Source organism: Rousettus aegyptiacus, unplaced genomic scaffold, assembly GCF_014176215.1.
Source record: "Rousettus aegyptiacus isolate mRouAeg1 unplaced genomic scaffold, mRouAeg1.p scaffold_m13_p_4, whole genome shotgun sequence".
Taxonomy (NCBI): Eukaryota; Metazoa; Chordata; class Mammalia; order Chiroptera; family Pteropodidae; genus Rousettus; species Rousettus aegyptiacus.
The window spans coordinates 51144567-51170416 of record NW_023416307.1 but is presented as its reverse complement, the minus strand read 5'-3'; the positions used below and the strand labels follow the sequence as shown (position 1 = coordinate 51170416).

Below are 25850 nucleotides of genomic sequence, written 5' to 3'. Positions count from 1 at the left end.
AGTAAGCTATTATTTTTTAAAGAACTCATTGATCTCATGTAATTTATTGGTTTAAAGGTGTCCATAATATTTCTTATGTCTGTAAGATCTATAACATCCCCCATTTCATTCCTGATAGAGATAATTTGTGTTTTCTTTTTCTATCTTTTTGCTAGAGGTTTAACTTTATCTTCTCAAAGAACCAACTTTGGCTTTGTTAACTCTATTATTTCTGTTTTAAATATCATTGATTTTTGCTCTTTTAATATTTCTTCCAATTACTTTGGACTTAATTTGCTTACTTTTTTCTAGTTTCTTCCTTCCTTTCAAATATATAAATAAAACTATATCATTTAGGAATTAAGTGTAATTCTACTGATTTGGCCTTTTATTATTTCATTTCTATGGGTTATTCAACCATGAAAGATATTATTAAATCTTTTTCAGGGAAAAGTTTTTAGGAGAATCAGTAAATTCTACCCAGGAAGAGTATGTGAATAAATTTAAAGAATGATTATGAAGATATTAAAAGCTTAGCATTCCCATTACATAACTCTTGGTTTTTCATTCCATTCCAAGCTGGGTGTGTGTTAATTCTAAGGATGCTTGAATTTTAAGAACCCTCAGTTCCTGTTTTGGATTCTATGTTGTAATTACTAGTGACTCATTCATCCATACTCAAACTTTTGGATGCAAATGAAAGATAAGTGTGACTTCAGTTAATTTTAATGCTTCGACTATAACAACTGCATACAATGTCAAGAAAAAATCTTCCTGTAACTAAGTATTTGCATTAATGTAATGAGTAATTTTTCTTTCATTTCTCTATATTTACTTTTGGAGATCTAAACTTCCCATTTTAATAATTTTTTGAATTCTGATTTTTAAATACCAAAAGAGTCATTGCATATCGATTATTTTCTTTATACTTATTCTGAATAGTACCAAAAATTATTTCTATCACAAAATTCCTTTAAGAATTTTTTTTAAAGGAATGATTATGCTATGAAATAAATTTTTCAAAATCAACCCAAGTCAAAATATTCCTAGTTAAATATACATACAACCAAGTGGGTATTAGTGTATATTTTTTGAATATTTGCATATTTTAGAAAAGATAATAAAATATTTTTCAAAATTCATCTTTGAAAACGTACCTAATAGTCTTCTCAAATTAAGTCAGCTAGTAGAAAAAAATTTAATATATTTTACATTTAGCCTAAGGTTAGTTTGGAGGATAATCCTTTTGATTTTTAAATGCCAACTTGGAGAGTTAGTTTATTTCATGAGTCAAGAGATGATCCAATTCAATGGAAAATGTGTATCTATACAGATTATTTTTTGCTTCCAACAATTTTATCTTCATAAAAAGGCAAAATTTTAAAAACTGTATCTCATTTTAGCATATTTTTTAAACCCCAGTATTTCGGCATAAGACAAATTTATAGTTAAATACTTCAAAACATACTATGGCATGTATTATTTTCTCATGGGGCATCAGGTACTAATGTGTATATGTGAGTTTGTTAAAATAATAGAAATCGTATGAAAATCAGCACAATACTTCCTTTATTTATTGTATAAGTTTGGCAAACAGCACACAAAAAAAAACTGCAACATTTTAAACATGTAAAAAAGTCAAATGCTGAACAGTACTGGTGATTTTTTTTTTTACATAATTAGTAATAATAAGCACACGTAAAATTCTGCAAGGCTAGCAAAATAAGAGTGCTTGGCTTCTGAACATAGACCACAAACACACACACCAAAAAACAATATAATTTATCTTCACAAATATTACAGCCAAGCAATAGAAAAGAAGGATGTTGTTAATAATGAAGATACTAACAGATATGCTCACTACATAAATCTTATACACTGAAATGCTACATCTTATACCCTGAAATGCCATGTGTGGAGAGCCAAGCAGAGTAAATTTAGGCTCATCACTGAGGTTTAGAATATTTGGGAAGAATTTAATGCCTATACGTAACATACTCAATTAAAACCTTCTATATAGCAATTTCTAGATCATAACAACGTACTTCATTATATATCTGAGAAGTTGAGTCTTCTTTGTTGGCAGTATAAAATTTCTGACCAGTATCAAAATTCTGGTAAAACACAAATGGAAGGCATTTTCTAGTGTATGCAAATGTTACAGGGGGCATCAATGAATGTGGGAGAAAATCTTAGATCTCACACTAAGTTTCTGCTGAGCTTTGTCAAACCAAACAGCTCAACTATAAGGCAAGGAAAAATAACCCCCTATAACAGATTCGTGGGTCTTACCAAGACAGGAATTCGATCTTAAGAAAAACTCCCTACATAAACAGATTTGTAACAGCTGGCATTGAAATGAACATCTAGAAATTACCTAACATCTTGACATTCAGTCATTGGTTCAGAAGCCTGACAAACAATCTGTTGGTATATTTTATCAAATTAACTTTTTGAAATCAGCACCAGTCCCCAAAACCTCAAATTATAATATTTAATCTTCATTAAAATACATCCTTTTGTGCTATATTAACACAGCTACAATCAAATTATAGAAAGCTGAATTTATTCAACATACATTTTTGTATATACTAGGTAGCAACTTAAATTTTTTTTATTTACTTGTGCTTCTGTTTTGGGGCACTTTGATTGAAGAGAAATTCATTTTGCAAGATTACATCTTGCTAAAGCATTCCTTAGCATTGGTCCAAACTTGAATTCCCTTAAAAAAAAAAAGGAGCTTAAAATGTGATTTTGGAAGTATTTTGAAAACCCAAGTGTCTGGCTTGCTAGTATGCTAAATTTTATGTTTATATCTTCTAACAGATATCAGCTAAATGAAAGATTTACTTTAACTAAATCATAATCTCATTTTTCCCCAAAATAATCTCTGAGCTGTTTTTCAGTCAAAGTGTCTATTACTGTTAGGAACAGTGTTTTACTGCCCTGTCCAAGAACACCATATAATCAAAGTAATGTTGTTAGCATATATTTCAAATACAACCGATAAAATGGAACACACCAATTTGGAACTTTAGATGAGTACAGACTCAGTAACTGGTATTTTGGTTATGACATTTCTTTCAAAATTAAGTAAAGCAATTGGGAAATATTCTGGAAGGGGTAAGAATGGGCTTTAAAAATGAAAACAATAAATACTTTGGTCCAAATAGGAGAAATTAGTTTTTAAAAACTTAGTAAGCACTTCTGTACTTTTATCTTCACTGAAACCATGAAACCAAAACCTACCTTTTTGCACATACTGATCTGCATGACTGCATAGCTTATGAGGGCCTCCTTTAAATCATGGTTCTTTTGTTCTTTGAAGCGTTCAATATCGGCCCAAGCATTTTTCACAAATTCTCTGAAAAAATAGTATAATCATTATTATTATTATTTTAAGTAAACTATTTTATAAATTCACATAACTAGTTCTCATTTGAGTTTTTTATTTGTCTATATAGAGGAAAAAGGTATTGCTTGTATAAGATAGTTATTTTTCTTCCTAAAAACTAGTGTGAGAAAAAGCAAATATTCTTCTACATTTTATTAATCTATATTTTTGCTGTAAGAATTCCAGCTTCAAATTATTCCTATAAAACAGATATAGATGGCTCCTTGAACCAGCTCACAAGCCTAACAGAAGCCACATGAAAGTGCCTTGCTGGGGTCACTGGAAAATAGACACTCTTTCTGACAAGATGGATTATGTATCACATTTATCATGTTCTTGCTTTAAATGTCAACTAGGGTTTTAAAACTTGTGACAGTTTAGTTTGACTTATTTGATGCTGGCAATTCTAAAAATTAATAAAACCACTTCCAAACCAACGATACACTCTTTGCCTTGGTCTAAGAAAGCTGAAACAAACAATGATGGCAGACCTTTAGAAATTGAATTTCTAAAAAGATTTATGGAGTAATTATATGCCAACCCCTATGCAAGGCACTGGGACATAAAGATGAAAAAGACATAGTCACTGACGTCAAAGGACTCATAATTTAGCCAGGGACTCACACACAAAGAATAACTAACTGTTACCCAGTACAAAACTGCCGCACTACAGTGACATGAACCAAGTGCTACGAGAGCCTGCGAGGATAAGAGAAGGCTTCACAAAGGAAGTACCACAAGAGCTAGGCACAGAACAATGATCAGGCTTTTGTTAAATGACAGAAAAGAAAAGGCAGAGGAAATGTGTAAATGATAAAAATCATGAAAAGTACAGGAAAATATTATGAAGCTGAAACTTCTTCCTCTTTCTCACATGCTTATAAAACAACTGTTTCTGTAACATGATTTTTTGATAAGTCAAATTTCTTAGAAATTCCATCTTCATTTTGGGAGAACAGGCTATATCCGGGGATGCTAACAAAGCTGGGAATGGTTATAAAACAACAATCTGCCATGTAGTCTGCAGGTCTAGCTTTGTTAAACATCTCAGCATTTTTACCGGCCTTCCAGATTTTTAGACTTCAGCTGTTGTTCTCCTTCACTTATTTGCTCTTCAAGCACTTTTATTCTGGCTTCTCTTTGCTCTGGAGTTTCTTGACCAAAGAGTTTGGTAGTCATTCCCTTCAAAGAAAATGTTCTCACAGTCTAAAAAGAAAAAGAAACAGATGAATGGTAAACAAAACATGATGTATACATACAACAAAACAGTATTCAATCATGAAAAGGAAGGAAACTGACATGTGCTCTAACATGAATAAATCTTGAGGACATTATGCTAAAGAAAATAGGCCATTCACAAAAAGATAAATACTGTATGACTCTACTTATAGGAGATATCTAGAGTAGTGAAATTCATACACAGAAAATAAAATGGCGTTGCCAGGGATTGGGGGAAGAGGGAAATTGACAGTTGATGCTTAATGGGTACAGTTTCAATTTTGCAAGATGAAAAGAGCTCCAGAGACTGGATGCACAACAACGTGAATGTACTTAATACTACTGAACTGCACACTTAGAAATAGATAAGATGACAAATTTTGTTATGTACATTTTACAAGTAAATATTTTTTTAAAAAGGAAATAGAAAACTTTTGCTATTTCACCCCTAGCTCAGACACCATAAGCCTTATAACCAAGAAGCTCTTAAAATGACTGTTAACACTGGAATAATATGAAATAGTCAAAAAGGGTAAAATTCTAAGTGAACTTCTTAGTTGGATGAAAAACTTCTAGCTGAAGTATTAGGCGAGTTATTTCTTTATACTGATGGTCATATTTTTTTAAATTACTCTGTGACACTTCTGTGTATTTATCCTAAGAAACCCAAAACACTACTTTGAAGGGCCATGTGCATCCTCCATACGTTCACTGTAGCATTACTTACAATACCAAGATATGGAAACAACCTGAGTACCATCAATGAATGAATGGATAAAGAAGAGGTGGTATACATCTACAATAGAATATTACTCAAGCCATTAAAAAAGAATGAAATCTTGCCATCTGCAACAACATGGATGGGCCTCAAGGGTATTGTGCTGAGTGGAGTAAGTTAGAAAAAGACACATGCCATATGATTTCACTTATACGTGGACTCTAAAGAATGAAATAAATGAACAAAAAGAAACAGAAACAAACTCACAGAGAGAACATTTTGATGGTTGCCAAATGCAACAGGGATTGAGTGAACAGGTGCAAAATGGGAAGGGATTAAGAAGTACGAATTGGCAGTTATGAAATAGTTATGCGGATGTTAAGTACAGCATAAGAAATATAGTCAATAATATTGTAACAGCTATATGTGATATCAGATAGGTACTAGATTTATCAGGGTGACCACTTTATACATTATAAAAATGTCTGATTACTATGTTATATACCTGAAACTAGTATAATATTGTCTGTCAATGTAATGGAAAAATAAAATAAAAATAAAATAAAATTACTGACATAAAAGATAAAATTCAACAGGCAATAATGGAAATAAACCAAAATAAAGAAGACATACTTAAAATCGGCATAACTCACACTGAGACTTGAGCATCTTTAATAAAACAGGATGCCTAAGCCCAAGCCTCAAGCTTCGCTGCTTTAACACTTCCTCACTCTCTGGAACTGACTGAAGGAAACACTTTTTCCTTCACATGCAGGAGTAGAGAACCAAGCTCCCTAAAAATGGCCTGGGAATTCCCTCTGACTTTTAAAAATAAGTTAAGACTGCTGTATACCTATTTTATGATCAAAGGTCTTTCCCCACATATATCAATGACTTTTCATACACGTAGCAAGTGGGTCACCTATAAGCACTTTTAAAACTAACATACTTGTCAACTATGAAGTTACTTCAAATTATAAACGGTAGCATTGTCGGGGCTTCATTACTTCCAGATTGTGTGCTCTTACTGTGACAGCTAATTTATTCCAATAAAAAGCGACTGTAACAATGACCTGAGTGTAATACAATAAGATATGGAATTCTCTTCACAAGTACTCACTGTAAGCATTCAAGAATAAAGTACACAAGAAGTTTCTTGTTAGGAGAGAGGCACTCATTCTAACTGGGTATGGCTTTTCAAAGAAAACTAAAATTTCTTTAATATACCTTATAAAATTAAACCTGACAAAGGTCATTATTTCAATCCCAAAGAATAAGGTTTTTCCACTTGGACTTTATCAGAAATGAGATGATATTTATTACACAGAGCAACCTTAGCAAAATTTCTTATAATACCATATAATACAGCTTACATCTTTTTATATCAAGATCACAACCCAAAGAATGATAAAGTTGCCCACAAATTATTCCTCTGTAAAAACTACAAGCATCCTAAGTATTACAACTGCAGCCCATTCCACGTAAGGCTTGATACAACAATACCAGAGACCTAAGTGGAAAAACACTCACCCCAGTTGCCAGTTCCTCACACTGCTGCTTCTTGGATGCTAAGTCCTGAGCAGCCATCTCCAAGTCATACTGCATGAGTTCATGTTTCCTGCACACAGCGCTAGAGATGAAAAAAAGTGTTGCTATTTAATTTTTGTGGCTTCTCTATTAACATGTTCAAATTTTTTTCATGGGTAAAAGGGAGGCATTACAATGTTTACAAAGGTCAAAACTTGTGTACCCAGAATTTTCAAGTTTTAATGCATTAACCCAACATTAAAAACTAAACATAGCCAAACCTAAGTATAAAAACCTTATACATGTAAAACAAAAATAGGCCTTTTCTAGATACTTACAAATTTTTTTCAATAAACATACTATTATCACATCATAAAAAAAAGAATCTTTGTATAACACAGAAACTAATGCTATAATCTCACATAGACACTGAGTATTCTTTGAAAGGAAAGCTCAAAGTTTTCTTCTTTTTTATTTGAAAATGTCTTAGTTTTTTTTTATCATAAAAGTAATCCATGATTACTGAAAAAAAAAAAATGATTCTAATACAGAAATGCACACGGTAAAGGAAACTTTCAAGATTCCTCTCTTTTCCCCAATCCCACTATCCAGACAAAATCCATGTTAATAGATGGTGCATGTCCTTCCAGACTTTGGCTAGGCATTTATAAATACACATATCTACAAGCCCTAAGTGATGCCACATCTTTTCTTACTTAACTACATACCATGAACTTGTTTCTATAACAATATACATTAACCTTTTCCATAATTTTTAAGAGCTGCAGAAAATTCCACTGTATTCACAGCAACTTTCTTTTCCTTTGTAACTTAAAAATACCTTGGTGAACTTTTTACTACTCAAAGCTTTATAAGGGAAAAGGCTAACAATATATTTTCATACCAGTTACTGAACTGGTTACTGAATGGATACTGCTCTGCTGTTTTACAAACAGAATTTTTATACTGCTGTTAAAAGTGACAAGAAAATGACCAAAAGTGGCTACAACCAAAAGCCACCTATTCAGGAAAATGATTCACTTTTCTAAAATAGAAAAAATACAGTAACTTCTTAATTAACTATGACTATCTACCAGAGAGTTCTGTTTGTTTCTGCAGGAGATGCCATAAACACAAGAGACAAAGTCTTGATAGCAAGAAATTTTACAACCTTACTGAGGACATAAAATATGCAGTTATGGAGAAAATTACCAAATAAAAATGACAATATACAACCTAGGAACAGACAGTGGTAGTGGTATACACACACTCAATCTGTTCTTTGTTTCCAATCTTCAGACTGAAAAAAGTAGAAACAACAACATACAGACAGATGCCAGAGACTAACAGTTTTTTGTCAATATGATGTTCCAAGGGCAGGGACTGTCTTAAATTTCTTTGTCTATCATTCTGCAACACAGAGGAATAAAAAGAAACCTCATTCAATATGTGGAGTAACGAATTTGTTTAAAAATCACCTTATAATCTCTATTTTAAAGTACATTTACAGAGAGTGGTGACCAGCTATATGGCTACAGCTGGAACACTTAACACTCACCGTAGTGCTTCTGCATAAAAAAGATACTCCTTTAACTGATCTGCATAATGTTCTTCATCTTCCAAAATATCATCGATAGAAGACGCATACCTGTTTAAAAAAAAAAACAAAACACTACAGAAGTAACTTTTATCAGGACATAAAGTGCCAATGTTCTAAAGAAGAGCTATTCAGAGTGTGGTCCATAGACCACTTGCTTCCTATCAGTGACAGAAAGAACAGAAAGTGGGAATAAGCATTAAGAACCATTTGTAGCAATTTTTAATTACCAAGACAATTTTACTGAATTTTACCAAAATGTTTCAATCAGCAATGACTTGGAAAGAAAAAAACAAAAAAAAAGATCCTTCTTACAAGCAGTTGAAGATGCGCTGTAAGACTGTAATATTGTTTTTTTCAAAGATATTATAAAAGGTCTACAAAATCTGTAGGAAGAGTAACAGTTTAGTGTAACTGATGCACACAGTGTTCCTGGTAGTAACTACATTGAGTAATACTACCAAAGTCGAGCAAAAAAAGATTACAGAAAATTTTAGAAACTTTATTTCCTTCTAATTCTCAATAGCAAATTCTGCTTTGATACAGACAAGCTCCTCATTGTCACACCATTCTCGCCATTCTCGTTCGTGGGTCTGAGCTTTTCCTTGTGGAGAAATGCAATGGCTCTCCACATTGCTTCTCCAAATCCTATAAGTACATGTCTCAACACCTGTAGGAAATCTCAGACTGCTTTAGTCTTTATTCATCACTCTACTCTGACCTCTTGACAACAATTTAGAACTTAAACTTTATCAAAGTAACATCTTGAGTATTGGTTTTACTTCTTTGATTACATTTTAAGTTCTGTAAGGACATGGGCTACTTCATTTACTACTTCTGTATGGTATACTGGTCATCCTTAGCATAGGAATAAAAGAAAAATGTAGTTTATGTTCCCAGGCCTGCTTTAGGTAGGTAAAGTTTACTGAAGTTCTAAAAATAAATAAGTAAACCTAAGTTAAGGTTCACTGAAAAGCAATGTGCTTATAGAATTTATAAAAGTAAACAAATTATGTATTCCATAATTATAAATTTACATTTGTAGAGTGTGGAATTTCTTCTATGTGACCAAAAAAAGTCTTAAGAATTACTGTTTTGAATAGGAAAAGCTGCTTTTAGTTCATTTATCTATAATTCTGGAGGAGTTAATGTTATGGAAACAAAAAAGGGCTGGTGGCTTGAATATAGAAATAAATAGCACAATATTGGGTAGAAAAGTGTAAGTGGTAAAGAATTTTTGCTATCAGTACTGAGATTAATTTTATCTAACACTTTAAATAAATCAATTGAAGGGATAACCCTAAATTCCTGCAAATCTTGAAAATATTATGTCAACAGAGTGCAGAAAAACTTACGAACTGGTTGAAAAGTAGCCAGTTAGCTTGAATATAAGCCAAAGGAAAAGAATACTTAGATTTTTGGATTTTTATTGAGTTGTAGTTCTTTATATCTTGTGATTGGAAATGTTTATTCCCAGTCTGTGGCTTGCCTCTTCATAATCTTAATTGTGAGTGTGTACGTGTGGTAAAATATACATAACATAAAATTTATCTTTTTAACAATTAAGTGTACGCTTCAGTGGCATAAAGTATATTCACACTGTTGTACGACTATTATCACTGTCTAACTTCAGAACTTTTTCAGTTTCCTCAAATGAAACTATAACTACCGAACAGTAACTCCCACATTCCTCTCTCCCTGAATAGGATCTTTTAATAGGCAGTTTTTACTTTTGATGAAGAACAATTTACCATTAAAAATTTTTCTTTTCATGTCCTATTTAAGAAATCTCTGCTTACTCAAAGGCTGCAACAATATTTTCCTGTTTTCTACTAAAAGCTAAAATTTTAATTTTTATACTTATGTATATGATCCAAATTGAATTAGTTTTTATGTAAGATGTGACATATGGCTCAAGGTTCACTTTTCCCCCCAAGTAGATATCCATTTATTTCCAGAACCATTTCTTGAAATCGACTATATAAATGTGGGTCTACTTCTGGACTTCATTCTGTGCAATTGATATGTTTATCTCAATACCTTACTATTTTGATAACTATAACTTTATAGTAAATTTTGAAATCAAGTAACATATTCCAGGTTTGGGTTTTTTTCCAAGATTGTTTTGGCTACTCTAGGTCCTTTGAATTTCCATACAAATTTTAGAATCAGCTTATAAATTTTTATTTTAAAAAAATCACTGGAATTTTGTTAGGGATTACAATCTGGGAAGAATGGTCATATTAAACATTACTGAGTCTTCCAATCCATGAAAGTGGTTTATCTCTCCATTTATTTAGGTCTTTCTCTCAGCAATGTTTATATATAAAGTTTTCAGTGCAGAGGTTTTACACATCTTTCATTAATCTCTAAGTATTCTGTTTGGAAGCTATTATAAGTAGCATTGTTTTAAAATTCTTATTTTCTAATTGTTGCTAGTGTGTAAAAATAATTTTTCAATATATTGATCCTGTAGCCTGCATCCTTGTTAAATTCAGTTCTTAGTTCTATGTTTTTGATTGATTCCTTATGATTGTCTGTGTAAAAGATTCTGTTGACTACAAATAAAAATGGTTTTACTTCTTCCTCAGATTTATGGTTCATGTTTGGTATTCCTGCCTCACTGCAAAACTAGGACCTCTATCTAGTACAATGTTTACTATAAGTGTGAGAGCAGACAGCCTTGCCTTGTTCCTCATCTTAGAAGAAAGCATCAATATTTCGCTATTTTAAGTACAATATTAGCTTTAAGTTTTAGACTAAGAAAATTCCTTTTTTCTAGTTTGATGAGAATTTTTACTGTGAATATTGAAATTTTTTTTTTTTACACATATTGAAATGAACATACAGATATTCTTCTCTATTTTGTTAATATGTGAATCGGACTGATTGGTTTTGGAATGTTAAATTAACCTTGTATTGCTGAGATAAACTCCATTAAGTCAGACCTATCACACAAAGCATGATAATAAATGCTAGTAAACCTGATAAAAACAGAACAGAAAATCACTAATACTTCACCGCTAATCTTCACCTCAGGTTTTACCTTAAATTCTCTAGGTACTTACACATCCATATGATGACCAGCACTCTGCAGTCCATCACCCATTTCTTTTTCTATGGCACTCCATTCACTAGGAAGAAAAAGACAAAACCAAAAACATCATGAATTAGATATGGAACATTAAATGGAATCTTGCAGAGAGTTTTTCCTATCTAGCTTTTAAACTATGTATGGTATCTGTATCTGGATTTATTTTGTGATGCAAATATGCTGCTTTCCCCTTAAGTTTAACAACTAAATGCAAGTAAAGGCTTTAAAATGTTAGTTCAAAAGTTGCTACCTGCTGCTGTTAAGTGCAAAGCAAGTATTATACAAAACAGCTTCTGCTTATAAATAACTTTCTCAAGGAGGGTGCATTTTAAATCAATTGTGGAGCTTTAGAAGCTAAGGATGCTGGCCCTGCCCTGGATCTACTTGATCAGAACCTTTGTGGTAGAGCCGAGGTATGTGTATTTTTAAACATGCCATGGAGGATTCTGATGAACACATTTGATTACATGCCACTGTGTAACAGCTAACAGAAAAAGACGATGGTACAGTATAACACGTGCACAATGAAATTTCAGTAATTTGAACTACTGTTTCATAAGAAAATCTACCAGAAACCATGAATCATTTTGTAATTTCTGTGAAATGCTGCAAATAAAAACTCCTTTTTATGCAAGTTATATATGTAGATTATAACGAACTGTGAAAATAAATCTATGTAGTATAGTGGTTTAATGATTTCAAACATACGGTTTTACAACTTAAAATTGTTTTAAGTCACTTGTTTATGACAAAGACAAAAAGAGGTTTTTTTAGAATTTGATTTGATACAAGAATAAATTAAGTGGTTTAAGATGTTATCATCTTATGTTGATAAGCACCTCAGCTGAGCAGACATCATATTATAAATACTGAGTTTGTGAGGACTATTTGAGAGCTTTGGTTTTGGCAAGGGGACTCTTCGCTAACCAAGAAAACTCTCCAAAGTCCCTTCAGGCATTAGCTCCTGCTGTGTTAAGGGTTATTCTCTTAAGGACAGTGGCTCAAGTAGCCCCACAAGGAAGTCAGCCTGCCTGCCAACACCAGCTTTTCTGTTCCGCAGCAACGTGTTCTAGCAACAGGGGACATCTGCTTTTGCGCTGCCAACTAAAAATCAGCTCTTGGTTGGTCACTGCCTCATACAAAAAGGTATACCTTGTCTTAAATTTATACCTGATTCCTTCATCTCCCCTTTCCTAGAACTACAGTGTGATTAATCTGTCATTTGCTTAAAGTTTGTTATTTCTTTATTTGGCTTATTAGAAAATATTCTTTATTGGCTATTATCCTGTATGCTACTGGTTTTTGAAATTATCATTCCCACAGCTAACCTGTGCTAAATAAAATGCTGCCCAAAACAACTCAGTTTCTTGGCATTATTTTTGTTGCTTCCACGAAACAATCTATAATCCAAAATACCAAGATAACATAAGTTGATATATTTCCTTCTAGTTTTTTTATTTACTGATTTTAATGTGTCTGAGATCATATATGTAATTTTGTACCATGCATTTCTCCCTTAACAGTATTTTTCCATGTTATTAAAATAATTTGTTCTAAGCAGTTTTAGATGGCAACTCATAGTTTTTTTAAACCATTTTCCTGGCAATGCAGGGTGTTTCCAATTTTTCTGCTATGTAAGGAATGTATGATAAATATCTTCAATTGTGCCATAAAAGAACATCTTAAATACTATTATTCTGTTAACTTGTAGTTTTTAGACACTGTTCTTGAAATATCAGATAAGCTTATAGTACTAGAAGGAAAAAAGTCACATGGTTTTTAATATTGTCAAGGAAGCAAAACAAACAAATCACCCATACAACAGTACAGTTATGATTAAGTAACAAAACAGGTAAGACTCCCTTTGATAATCTTCCCTCATGTTTACTCTCAAAATAATAATAGCAACAGTTAAACTTTTAGTGTTTTGCTGTTTTTCCAAATGGATTTTTAACAATCTCTACCTATGCTATCTAAGTTCTAAAGCCATATTTCTAATGCCTAGAGGACAGTTCTGTCATTTTGAATTCGAAGTATCCAAAGCCCAGTTCTCACATGAAAAAGAAGACAATTCTGCATTTGTATAACTTTGTCACTTCCGATTCAACATATCCAAAGACCATTTCTTCACATGAAAAAGAAAATCTAGGGGTTTTGGTAGATTACCAGCATAACTAGCCATATGTAAGGTAGCAATCAGAGTTAATGTAACTATAGCTCATGTTAATAGAATTAATGGATGGTCCAGATCAACCATCTATTAGATGTCTCGCAAACTGTTTCATCCATCTAATCTTTGAGCACCTTTTTATGGGATACCAACTCAAGGTCAAGATAATCAAATTCAATTCCTTTTTTTTTTTTTTTTAACAAACAAGACTAAAAAGTAGTTCAAGGAAGGTATAACTTACACTTAATCATCTTTGTAGTCTTCTTAAATTATTTAGTGCCTGATAAATACTTGGGATTTATAGTTGGCACGTAAAATAAAAGAATGAACCAATAAATAAACTGATAAACATGAGGAGGGAAACATGTACTGAGTTCTACATATCACCACTGCTAGACACAAGACCTCTCCCCTCATGGTACATGTAGTCTGGCCCTGTGCTTCTCAAACTGTGGTCTAGCAGCAGCGGCACCAAGAAACTTGTTAGAAACGCAGAATCACAGGACCCAGTCCATTCATTATCTACTGAGTCAGAATATTTATTTTAACAGTTCTCTAGGTGACTTGTATGCCCGTTCAAAGTTAAGAAACACTAGCTAAACAAAGGTTCTAACCCAGGGTCCATGAATATTTCTAGGATTGCAAACAGAAAATGTTAACCAGTTTGGGGGGAACAAGGGGAAACCATTAACATATGAAGAACTATTAAAGGGTAGAAGGACTTAGCTTTAACTTTATAAGATACATAATTACTATTGTAAAGTACTTAATGGGTGGGTGATGGTCCTCAATAAACCAGATCAAAGAGGTTCACTGATCTTTGCAGCATCTGATAAAGACTATGAACATTTTCCCTAAGGGAGGAAAATCACAAATAGACAGCCCAAAAGTCCATCCTCATGGATTAAGAACTCGGAACTATAAAACCACCAAAGTCCCTCCTGTTCTAGTATTTTATGATTCCATTAAAGAAAGGAAAAGACTCCAAGAAGTGGAAGCAGCAAGATTTTGGGCAGGATTGAGAATATTATTACAACAAAAATAGAGATTTAGAGCTAAATTTAGTTCTCCCAATCTGGTGTTTATCAGGGATAGAGGCACAAGAGGGGAATCCTCCAACCCAAAGCAGGCCTGTGGTAATAGGTTTTGTTTATACTTCTGTATAAGATTTCATTTAAACAAAGTTCCAGGCTAAGAAAAGGTTTGAAAATCGCTCTCCTCATTTCACCCCACCAGGAAAAAAAATCTGAAATATCCTAAAATTAAATTACAGCAGGCGGGAGGGTGGAAGAGATGAGAGATTAACCAAGCTGCAGGCCAAAACCAACAAAAGACTGCTTATATTCCTGAATGTAAATTGACATTTTGAATTAATTTCTGGGTGGCTATTTCCTTGAGAGAAAATAATCCAGTAGCAGACCATGAGGTACTACCAGGTGCCACCACATCTTGCTTAGGCATGAACTTTCTGGACTACAACTCACAACCAATTCAAAAGAGCAAACACTTTTTCCTCATGGACTATGCATCTACCTCAGAACTAGCCCTGCTCCCCCTTCTCATACTCCCTCTATGTAAATTCTTTCAAAACAAAGTGTTTCTTCTCCAGACTTAATGTGTAAAAGCCCAGTCAGCTTCAGGACAGCAGCTGTGATGTCTTCTCCACCCAGCTCTGCCTCTAATGCCTTTTACTGCATGCCCCGGGACCTGATCCTTTTTATGGCTAGCATATAGCTCAATAAAATCATTCTTTCAAAAAAACTTGTGGCAGTTAAGGATATTTAAAATTAGGCTCAGAGATCTAATTTGGTTTACTCAAAGTCAAGCAGCTGATCAGAGACAGAGCTAAGATTAGCATCAACTGCCAATAGTGTTCTATCTACTAATCCCGACCTACAACACCTCTGGTTTTGATTTTATTATAAAGAGCTCTTTATAATAGAGCTCTTTATACTCACCATGTACATAGCCAAAAAATTTTTTAAAGTATACATCCTGTGTCTTTGAGCTCTGAGGTTATATGAGTTTTGTGTATCCCTGATCATGTGTACATGGCTTTTTGAAAGAAATCTGCTTGTGTATTTTCCTGGAATCCCTAAAAAGGAATTATACCAATTAATTTCTGCTCTTCTCATCATCCTGTGAATTACTAACACCCTCCCCTTTGAAGCCCCAGGCCCCTATCCCATTCCTTAGCTCATGATTACATACTCTTGAGTTTCATATCTTTGAGGGTCCCCTTAAGTATGAAATTAAATTTGTTTTTTCCTCCTGTTAATCTGTCTTATGCTAATGTAATTATTAGACCAACCAAAGAATCTAGAAAGGAAGAAAGGAAAAGTTTTTCTGCCCTACAGCCCAATTTTCCTAAAAGTTAAGCTGATTTCCTACAAATCAGCTAAGAAACTAATGGGAAAAAAGGGCAAAAGAAATATAGACAACTTATGAAATAAGGGGGAAAAAATGCCTGTTAATCATTAGGAAAAAAGTTTGACTTCATTCATAATTAAGAGGAATGTAAACTACAACTATAGTGAGAAATCATTTTGCACCATCAGTCTAGTAAAGACAAACGTTTGCTAACACAATGTTTGTGAGAGGGTGTGAGGAAACTGATACTAATACTTTGTTGGTGAAACTTTAACATCTTTATACAGGACAATTTGACGATATCTGCCCAAACTACAAATGCAATTATCCTTAGACCCAGTAATAACATTTAGAGAATTTTATCCTACACACATATTTACACACGTGTGAAATGACAAGAACAATAATTTTTATTGCAGCATTGAATGCAACAGCATAAGACTAGAGATAATTACCAAGAAGAACTGGTTACATAAATTATAATAATATGCTTACCAAAGCCCAATACAGTAAATATATTGTTATTTACTGATAAAAATATATCTTCGAGAGTAGTTTTTATCTTGGAGAGTAGTTTTTTAAGTGAAAAAAGCAGAGTAAAGCAAGCAAACATAGCAATGTATACAACATGCTCCATTTTCATGTTAAAAAAGAGAAGACATAGATTTGTTTGTAGTTAATATATTACATTTATAATACAACATTTTACTACAAAGATACAGAAGAAACCAAGAAATGAATATTAGTTGCCTCAGAATAGGCAACTTGGGTGGATGGCAGACAGAGGTGAGGAGACTTAATTGTATAAGCTTTTGTTCTTGTTGAATTTTGTGCCTTATCAATATATTACCTATTTAAACATGTAAAATGAGTTATATTTTTTAATTAATTCAATTGAAAGGACTGATAATGGAACAATAGCAAGATTTATTTTTAATTAAAAGACTTGGGGAGGCTAAGTCTATAGGCTTTGTTCATCTCCTCTTGCGACCACAGACCACATCAAAGTTGTGACGGAAACACAGAGCAAGCAGAGTTGCCTGGGGTCTAGATAAACAGAAGCCTTATAACCAGGGAGAGAAATAAGAAATCATCCAGCAATGGTAGGAGGTAGGAAGGGGCGAAGACACAAGGCTGCCCAGTCCGGAGCGGCTGAGTAGGGCAGAGGCTATGGCACTGGCAGCCAGCAGCTGTGGATGTTCCTCTTAAAGGAGCCAAGGCAGCACCAGCAACTGGACTTTCGCAGTGACAGACTCGCTTGCCCTGAGTACCAGCATCCAGTCGGCTGCTCAGAGGAAACCAGGGACTTACATGGGGACACCAAGTTGTTGGAGTGAGAGCCAGAGCCAAGGCTTTCTCTGGGCAGAAGTGCCAGTGGTTTCCACTGTTCCTCTACCAAGCCCTACACCCTCTCCCAGTGTGAGGACACAGCACCAGCACAGCTGAGACTTCATCAAACTGGATAACACAGGTCACTCCACAAAGAAGATTCCCTGAAACTCCACCTCCCCCAACTCACGGCCTTACCCAAGCCCCATTCAGTTATGTCTTTGGCAAATCCTGGGCCCACTGCTGAGCAGCTCCAAGACCCACATTGATGGCAGCTGACCTTGATTTCTAGAATGGTCTCTCAAGGCAACAATAAGCTCAGCATCTGTGGACTACTTGCTAAATCTTAACAGGTGGTCCTACAGGGGCACAGGATGGGGCTCAACTTGGCCTGCAGCTGAACCCATCTCAGGACTGTGCCATTGGACACCTACTAAACAAAGCCATATTAATAAGACCGGAAGACTTAGGAGCTTCACTTAGTACATAGAAACAGACACAGAAAGGCAGCCAAAAAGGGAAGACAAAGAAGCAGAAACCATATGAAAGAACAGAACAGAGATCCAGAAAAAAATGGAGCAATATAACAGATGCAGAGTTCAAAACACTGGCATGCTTAATGAACTTAAGGGAATGGCAGATAAAATTAGTGAAAGCTTTAACAAACAGATAAAATATATACATATATAATGGAAATGGAAATTATAAAAAGAAACCAGTCAGAAATGAAGAACACATTATCCGAGATGAAGAGTATATTACAGGGAATCAACAGAGTGGGTGAAGAAGAGGCTCAAATCACCAATAGAGAATGGAGAAGCCAAGGACATCCAATCAGAACAGCAAGAAAAAAGAGGCCAAGAATATAATAATTTAAGAAGCCTATGTGACACAATTAAATGTAACATCTACTTCATAAGGGTATCTGAAGGAGGAGAGGGAGAACAAGAAGTTGAAAACATATTTAAAGAAATAATGATGGAAAACATCCCTAACCTAGTGAAGGAAATAAGACATACCACCCCAGGAAGCTTAGAGTCCCAAGAAAGAGGAACCCAAAGAGGCCCCCACCAAGACATACCATAATTAAAATGCTAAAGGTTAAATACAAAGAGAGAATCTTAAAAGCAGCAAGAGAAAAACAGTTAGTTACCTACAAGGAGCACCCATAAAACTGGTAGCTGATTTCTCAAAAGAAACTTTGCAGAACAGAAGGGTTGGCACAAAACATTCAATGTGATGAAAACCCAGGATCTATAACCAGGAATACTTTATCCAGCAAAGCTATCATTTAGAGTTGAAGGACAGATAAAGTTTCTCACACACACACACACACACACACACACACACACACACCCCCCCTAAAGAAATTCATCGATGCCAAACCAGTATTACAGGAAATGCTGGGGGGACTTCTTTAAAGAAGAAAAAACATGTATCAAAAACATGAATAAAGAATGGTAACAACGACATCTCTATCAACAAGTACCTCAAATGGAAAAGAATTAAATGCTCCAAAAAGATAGGATGGCTGAATGGATAAGAAAACAAGACCCCTACATACGCTGCCTACAAGAGATTCACATCAGTGTAAAAGACACCCACAGACTAAAAGAAAGAGGATGGAAAAAAATATTGCCCTGATGGAACTAGAGGGTACTGCGCTGAGTGAAGTAAGTCAGATAGAGAAAGACAAATATCACATGATTTCACGTACATGTGGAATCTAAAGAACAAAATAAATAACAACAACAACAACAATGAAAACAAACTCACAGATACGGATAATGTTTTGAGGGCTATGAGACAGGAGGGAAGGTGGGGATATGAAAAAGGGCAAAGGGATTAAGAAGTAAAAATGGATAGTTACAAAATAGTAATGGAGATATAAAGATATAAGGAAAATAGTCAACAAAGTTGTAATAAATACGTAAAGGGGAAATGGGGTACTAAATTTAGTGGGGTGATCACTCTGTAAGTTATATAGACGTCTAATCACTATGCTGTACAACTGAAACTATTATATGCCAACTATAACTGAAAAAAACCTCATTGAATTGTACAATGTAAATATGAGCAACTAATTGTCTATTATATTTCAATGAAGCTGCAAAAGAAAAAAAAACAAACAATAGATTTGAATAACTTCTAAAATTTCACTACCTAATGAACACATACAAAAATTCACAAAAGCTTTACAAATAACCAAAATATGCAAGTAAATATTCTACTTTACACTAAAACTTCCCCCAGAGTGAAAACCCACCTTGTAAGTCTCCGGAAATCATAAAATGACATAAAGGAAGACAAAAAAGGTGAAAATCACTAATTCTATAAGACGATGATTTCCAATGAAATCTTTTTGGGCATTCTGCCAAGAAAGTAAAGGGTACCACTCACTGCTTCAGAGCTGTTTCACTTTTATCTGCCCAATAGGTAGGATTTCCTCAGTATTTTTTATTCAAAGAAAGGCTTTAAACAAGTTTGAAAACTACTACTACAGGATATCATTTTAAAAAAATATCTTCAACCTTCCAGAGTCAAAAATTTCTAAGAATTATAGTTCTCAGACAAAAAGCTAATTAGAGCTAATTGTTTAAGTTTATGTAATGCTTACCTGAAAACTCGTCCATAATTTCCATGTACTTTATATACACCATAGAGTCGATCTGCTACTCTCTAGAATATTGAAAAGAAACTGTTATTAGGTTAAAGTTATATATAGATTACTTAAAAAAAAAAGATTTCATCCTCATTAATAAAAATATGCTTAGCACAATAAACTTGGAAAAGATGGAAAAAAAAGAAAAAATTTAAATCTCACAAAGTTATCATGGGGAAAAATAGTATCGTCATCTTATTTATGTAATCGCTTTCATACTTCTTTCTATACACAGATTTTAATTAATGTCTTTAAGTTTCCTATATCAAGAGTGATAATTTTATCCAACAGATTAATAGAAAGCACTTTAAATAGCTGCATAAAATCCCACCTGGTAGTACACAGAATATGTAAGCATTTCTTGTTGGATATTTAGTTACCCTAACTTTTTTCAGTATTATAAATAATGTAATAAGTATCTCTGAGAATAAGGCTTTCTCTAGATTTCAGATTGTTTCCTTATCATAAAGTCCCCAAAGTGGAATTTACCAGGGGAAAGAATAAAGATATTTTCAATTCTATTACTAGTTTTATACATAAATGCTCAATGAATGCTACATATTTTTATGCTACTCCATCAACGCTCCTAACCAACAAACACACTAGATTTTTAACAACAACAGAATTATAATTTAGATCACTGAGATGAAATATGGACTGCCTAGCCATTCACACAAATTTTACAAAAGACAAACAAAACACCACAAGTAATTTGCTTTATTTCCCCCCAAAGTGTCATGGACATCAATTGGAAGACAAAAAGTTAATCCCATATAAAGCCCTGAAAAAAAAAAATTTCCTGGTACACTTTTGAAATGTAAACCATGAGGATAAATTACCTCCCTAATTCCTTACTCGAATTGAGTAATTTGAGGAATTAGAACTTAACCATATTAACCCTTTCAATACTTTAGGTTAAAGTGAACAAACCACAACTGTAAATACTTGGAGCAGGCCTAAGAATATCATAAAATGTTTTTCATATCTCTTTGGCCTCCTCTGAAGAAACACATACAAACTAGACTAGTAGACAGCACACACTACAGGTCTGCAGCTTGTTTCCGTAGTCTTTTGCAACAGTCATGCTCGTGCATGTTAGCACGGTCTATAGCTGCTTTCATAGCTCAGCTAAATAGATTCGACAGGGATCATACAGCCCAAAAAGCTGAAAATATTCTACTATCTGGCCTTCAGAAAAAGTTTGCCAACTCCTGCAGTTGACTCAACTTTCAAGACAAAGTTCATAGCCATTTTTCTGCTTGAAACTTTCCAGGGCTGTCTCCACAACTCTAAACTAATTTTTATAGAATGTTATTTTCCAATTATTTCTTGAGAGTCCCAACAGTGTCAAAGGTTGTTTTGTTGTTGTTTTTAACGCCTACAACACCCGGTCTTGCTAGGTGGTCTCCTATCCAAGTACTAATCAGCCCCAACCCTACTTAGATTCCAAGATCAGACATGATCAGGCATGTTCAGAGTGGCATGGCCTCAAAGGTTGTTTTTTAAAGTGCTTCTATCATCAGGTAAATCTGGTAAACACTGAGATAAAAAAAGTTTAAAAGTTTCTTTTTTTGTAGAATTTCTTAGATTTTAATACTATATGAATCATGACTATTCAAGAGAGAAATGGTTTGCAGAAGGGAACATTATACAGGACTGGCACTCCAAAAACATAAAATGAAAAATGCATTCTAGACCACTAACTTTTCTAGATCCTTGCACTTTTAAAGATGAAACCTCCTCCTAAAAGCTGAGCATTTTATTATCCACTTAAGATATTAAGCATGGAAGAGAGAGAGCTTGTTAGATAGCTACATACAAACACTAGAAGCAACATAAGTATAAGTATAAAATGCAAATCAAAATAAATTTTCAAAGAAAAAATATGTAAATCTCAGATAGTTAAAAGTTTATTTCTTTAAAGTATACCATTCCTGGCAGCTGCTATAAAAGGAGTTCTACCATAGTATTTTCGTCCATAAAGCATGATGAAAACAGGCAAGAGTTTTTACACTTCAAAAAGCTGAGCAACCCCGAGGAACTACTCTACTCAGGAACAAGGCAAAAATGAGACACTCAGCTTTTATTATTAGACCAACAATGTTTCTGGTATGAACTATTCATAAAAACAAACTGCTCTACCCAATTAAAATATGGAGTGACTTGTATCTCGATCATGAGGGAAGTAAGAAAGATGATGATGAAGCAAAGAAAAACTGTAAACTATAGACTGAAAAATGTCATTTCTAGAGAAAAGACAAAAATGGAAGATAAACAAAACATGAATTATTAAAACTTAAAACTAGATTAAGTCAATGGTTAAGTCAATGGTCACTGGTAATCAAGAATATTGGTGCCAGGAAAAAGAGGTTGTACCCAATGATTTAGCTTAGACTACTTTTCAATTTCATGTTTGTTGACAAGTCTTTCTTTTTGAAAACTGATCATCTGACAATTGACAGAGGAGGAGAACTGACACCTAGCAGATTCTACGACAACAGAAGAAATCTGACAAACTCATCCTAACATCCTCTCCAGCTCTGAATTATTTGGATCTATAAGAACATCTCCCCTATCCTCGATGAAGTAGTAGGTGATCAAACATTTAAAAGGACAACATTTAATGGTGTTCTATTACATGATCTTATTTTGAAAATCTGGACACATACAGCTTTTCTTTTATTTTGAATTATTTCCTAAGGAGTCAACAATTATAAAATTTAAGACTCTTGACACTTACTGCCAAAATGTACGTAATAACTTTATACTGACATCACTACTAAATATTTCACAAATGCCAGATATTAACATGATTACAAAAGACTAAAAATTAAATGTTAAATATCTCGATAATTATAATTTGCATTTTTAGAGTATTAGCAAAGTTAAACATTCTACCCCCGCTTTTCAATTGTATTTCCTCCAGAAGGACAGCATATATGGTAGTAGGAAATAGGCATTTGGAGTAAGACAAATATGATTTCAAATTTTAGCTCCTGTTTACTTCAGGGTTTGACTTTGGAGAATATATTAAACTGCTCCAAGCCTTACTATCCTTTCTCTTGGAAATATGGAAATAATCTTCATCAAATGACTTTGTGAGATGACATTTGTAAGGTTCCTAGCAATAAGTAAGGTGGCTCAGTAGAAATCAGTTCTCTGCTCCTGCAATCTATTTGAATTGACATCTTTTATCAATATACCATTTGTGGTGATTAAGAACATGGGCTCTGAAGTCAGACAAAGGTTTAAATTCTGGCTCCATACATCTATTTATAGTGTGATATTAGGCAAATTGCTCAACTTCATTTGCTTCTGTTTCCTAATCTATAAAATGGGGATAAGAACAATACCTACCTTCAAAGGGCCACTATGGGAATTAGGTAAAAATACATAATATGCTTGAGCACCATAGCTGATATATAGTGGTAAATAAACATTAGACATCAGTATTATTTTCCTTTTGTTTTAGTTTATAAAACAAATTATTTCTCCTGAGTCTCATAACCCTATGAATAAGGCACTCATTCACATAACAAATATTAAGTACTTTATTCTATGCAAGGCAGATATTCCCATTTTCTAGAAAAAAAAATTCTGAAATGTACTGGATTTGTCATAAGGACCTGGCAAATGGGAGAGACAAGTTCCAAAACCAACTCCTCTCTGTCTAAGGCCATCTGCTCTTTCTGGTTGTTCTGTTTCGATGTCTTAAATATTTAACTCTTTAACCTATCTTGTACTTTCAAAAGAATTCTCCTTGACAGAAAAGACAGTCAAATAATTCTATTTTCATTATCTATTAACAATTCATCATCTATCTCAAATAGTATCTAAGCCTTCTTCTCTCAACACTCTGAATATCACGAAAAGGCCCTCCCTGTGGTGCTTTCTGCGTTGTCTTGCAGGCTTCTGTCCACAAAGGTTTTGACCTTCCATGTTTACTTTTCTGTTACTGTCCACGATTAAACAGCATTTCTGTCAATTTTAAAATGACCAGGATTTTGGCTAATCAGGAAGCATTCTATATTTTTCATTGGCATTTCTCTCATTTATACAGTCAGAATTTCAATCTGACTCATAGATCAGCTGCTGCCTTTCCTTTGAAGAACTCAAGCTACCTTTCATGCCGATAAAATTTCTGAAGCCTGTTTTCATAAAGTTGAGGACAAATATCTATATCCAGAATTCTCTTACTTGTGTATTACGAACTCTTTGATGACAAAGTCAATTTCTTTAAAGGTTCTTGTCAAATATACATTAATTACCAGTTCTCCCTAGTCAGTTATAATTAAATTCAAGAAGCAATTTATTTTATTGCGTTTTCAGATCTCTTTAAATATAAAACTGTCAGCATATACATTAGTTTATTCATTCATTTAATAAATATGCAGTGAGTGCCTTCTGCAAGTTGGGCATTATCCCAAGGGTTTAGCAGTGAGAGAACAAAGCTCCCACTCGGTGGAGCGCACATACACCAGTGGGGGAGATAATTAACACACGAGTACAGAATCCAACGTCAGGCCGTGTTACTATATGGACAACATCAATAACAGAAAATGATGGGGAAATGACAGAAAATTGTGCCAGGCCCCTAATTTAAGTTTTCTGGCACAGAAGACAAAGCAGTATGACCTATCCTTCCATTCTTCTGGGGCGTCTTTGTCCCCTACCTCTACTTTCCATAAGAACTGTTGCCTAGTTTGTTTGGGTAATTTGAAGGCAACTAAAGGCCTAAAAATTTCATCTTATTAATCCACAGTCCTTTCCAATACCCAATTCTTGACTCCAGTTTACTAATTCTCATCGGTACCTTTTCTTTCTCTAGAAAGTATCTCACAATTTATTTAAGGAGTCCAATGGTACTCTGAATGGTTAAACAAGAAATTGAGCCAATATGAGGATCTTCAGAAGAATTTTTTTCCCCTTATTCTGTTTTTTTACACTTATTATGGAAATCTTCAAACATACAAAAAGTAGAGAATAGTAGGATATACTTTCCCACACTCACCTTCAACAATTATTATATGGCAATCTAATTTCTTCTAAAACTCTCCACCCAGCCTCTTTTATTAAAACAAATCTCAGATAATATATTTCATTTCAAGAAAGTTCCATTAGCATAAGATGTGATCCTAGACCTGGTAACCCAGTACTTCAGAGCCTTTAAAGAAAGCTCTAAGTTTCCTCTAGGTTACCCCAGAGGACTAGAGTGGACGACACAACATTTTCTGGGTACATTAATTTGCCCAAATGTACAATGATCATTCCTTGATTTCTAGTGCCTTCTGTCATGGCAGATCATTACCTCAAATAAGTTCACTTAGAATTTAACAGCACAGATACTAGATGGCCTAACATATAAACTATTTCACAGACCTTCAAAAAAAAAGCCTTGAAAAAAATAGGATATTATGATATGTAGATCTAAAATAGCACTTATTTAATTATATTCCAACACTGAAATGGTAGGCCTTTTGACAAGATGTCAAAACAACCATATACAAACTACAAAGAAAACAACGGGCTAAAATTCTCCAAACTGTTTATGCCAGAAATATTTCGCTATTTTCTTTTTTATTTATTTATTTATTTTTAGGTGAGGCAACCCTTGTTTGACCTCACAGATTGCAAAGACCCTGTCAGCTTACAATCCCTTATTCTTTATTTTGTTTTTACACCTACAGTATCTGGTCTTCCTGGGTGGTCTCCCATTCAAGTACTAATCAGGCCCGACCCTTATTAGCTTCTGAGATCAGACAGCATCAGGCTTGTTCAGGGTGGCATGGCCG

General features: G+C 33.9%; 1 protein-coding gene across 1 annotated transcript in view; it reads right to left on the bottom strand.

The window, feature by feature from the left end:
- Positions 1-1525: 1525 nt before the first annotated feature.
- Positions 1526-25850, bottom strand: part of SNX4 (sorting nexin 4) — a 49406-nt gene continuing 25081 nt past the window's right edge. The window contains exons 8-14 of the mRNA XM_016135198.2: positions 20014-20075; positions 11502-11567; positions 8395-8484; positions 6840-6939; positions 4434-4579; positions 3229-3343; positions 1526-2701 (exon numbers count right to left, since the gene is read on the bottom strand). Coding sequence (XP_015990684.1) covers positions 2654-2701; positions 3229-3343; positions 4434-4579; positions 6840-6939; positions 8395-8484; positions 11502-11567; positions 20014-20075 — 627 coding nt within the window. The 3' untranslated portion in view covers positions 1526-2653. The remainder of the gene's footprint in view (positions 2702-3228; positions 3344-4433; positions 4580-6839; positions 6940-8394; positions 8485-11501; positions 11568-20013; positions 20076-25850) is intronic.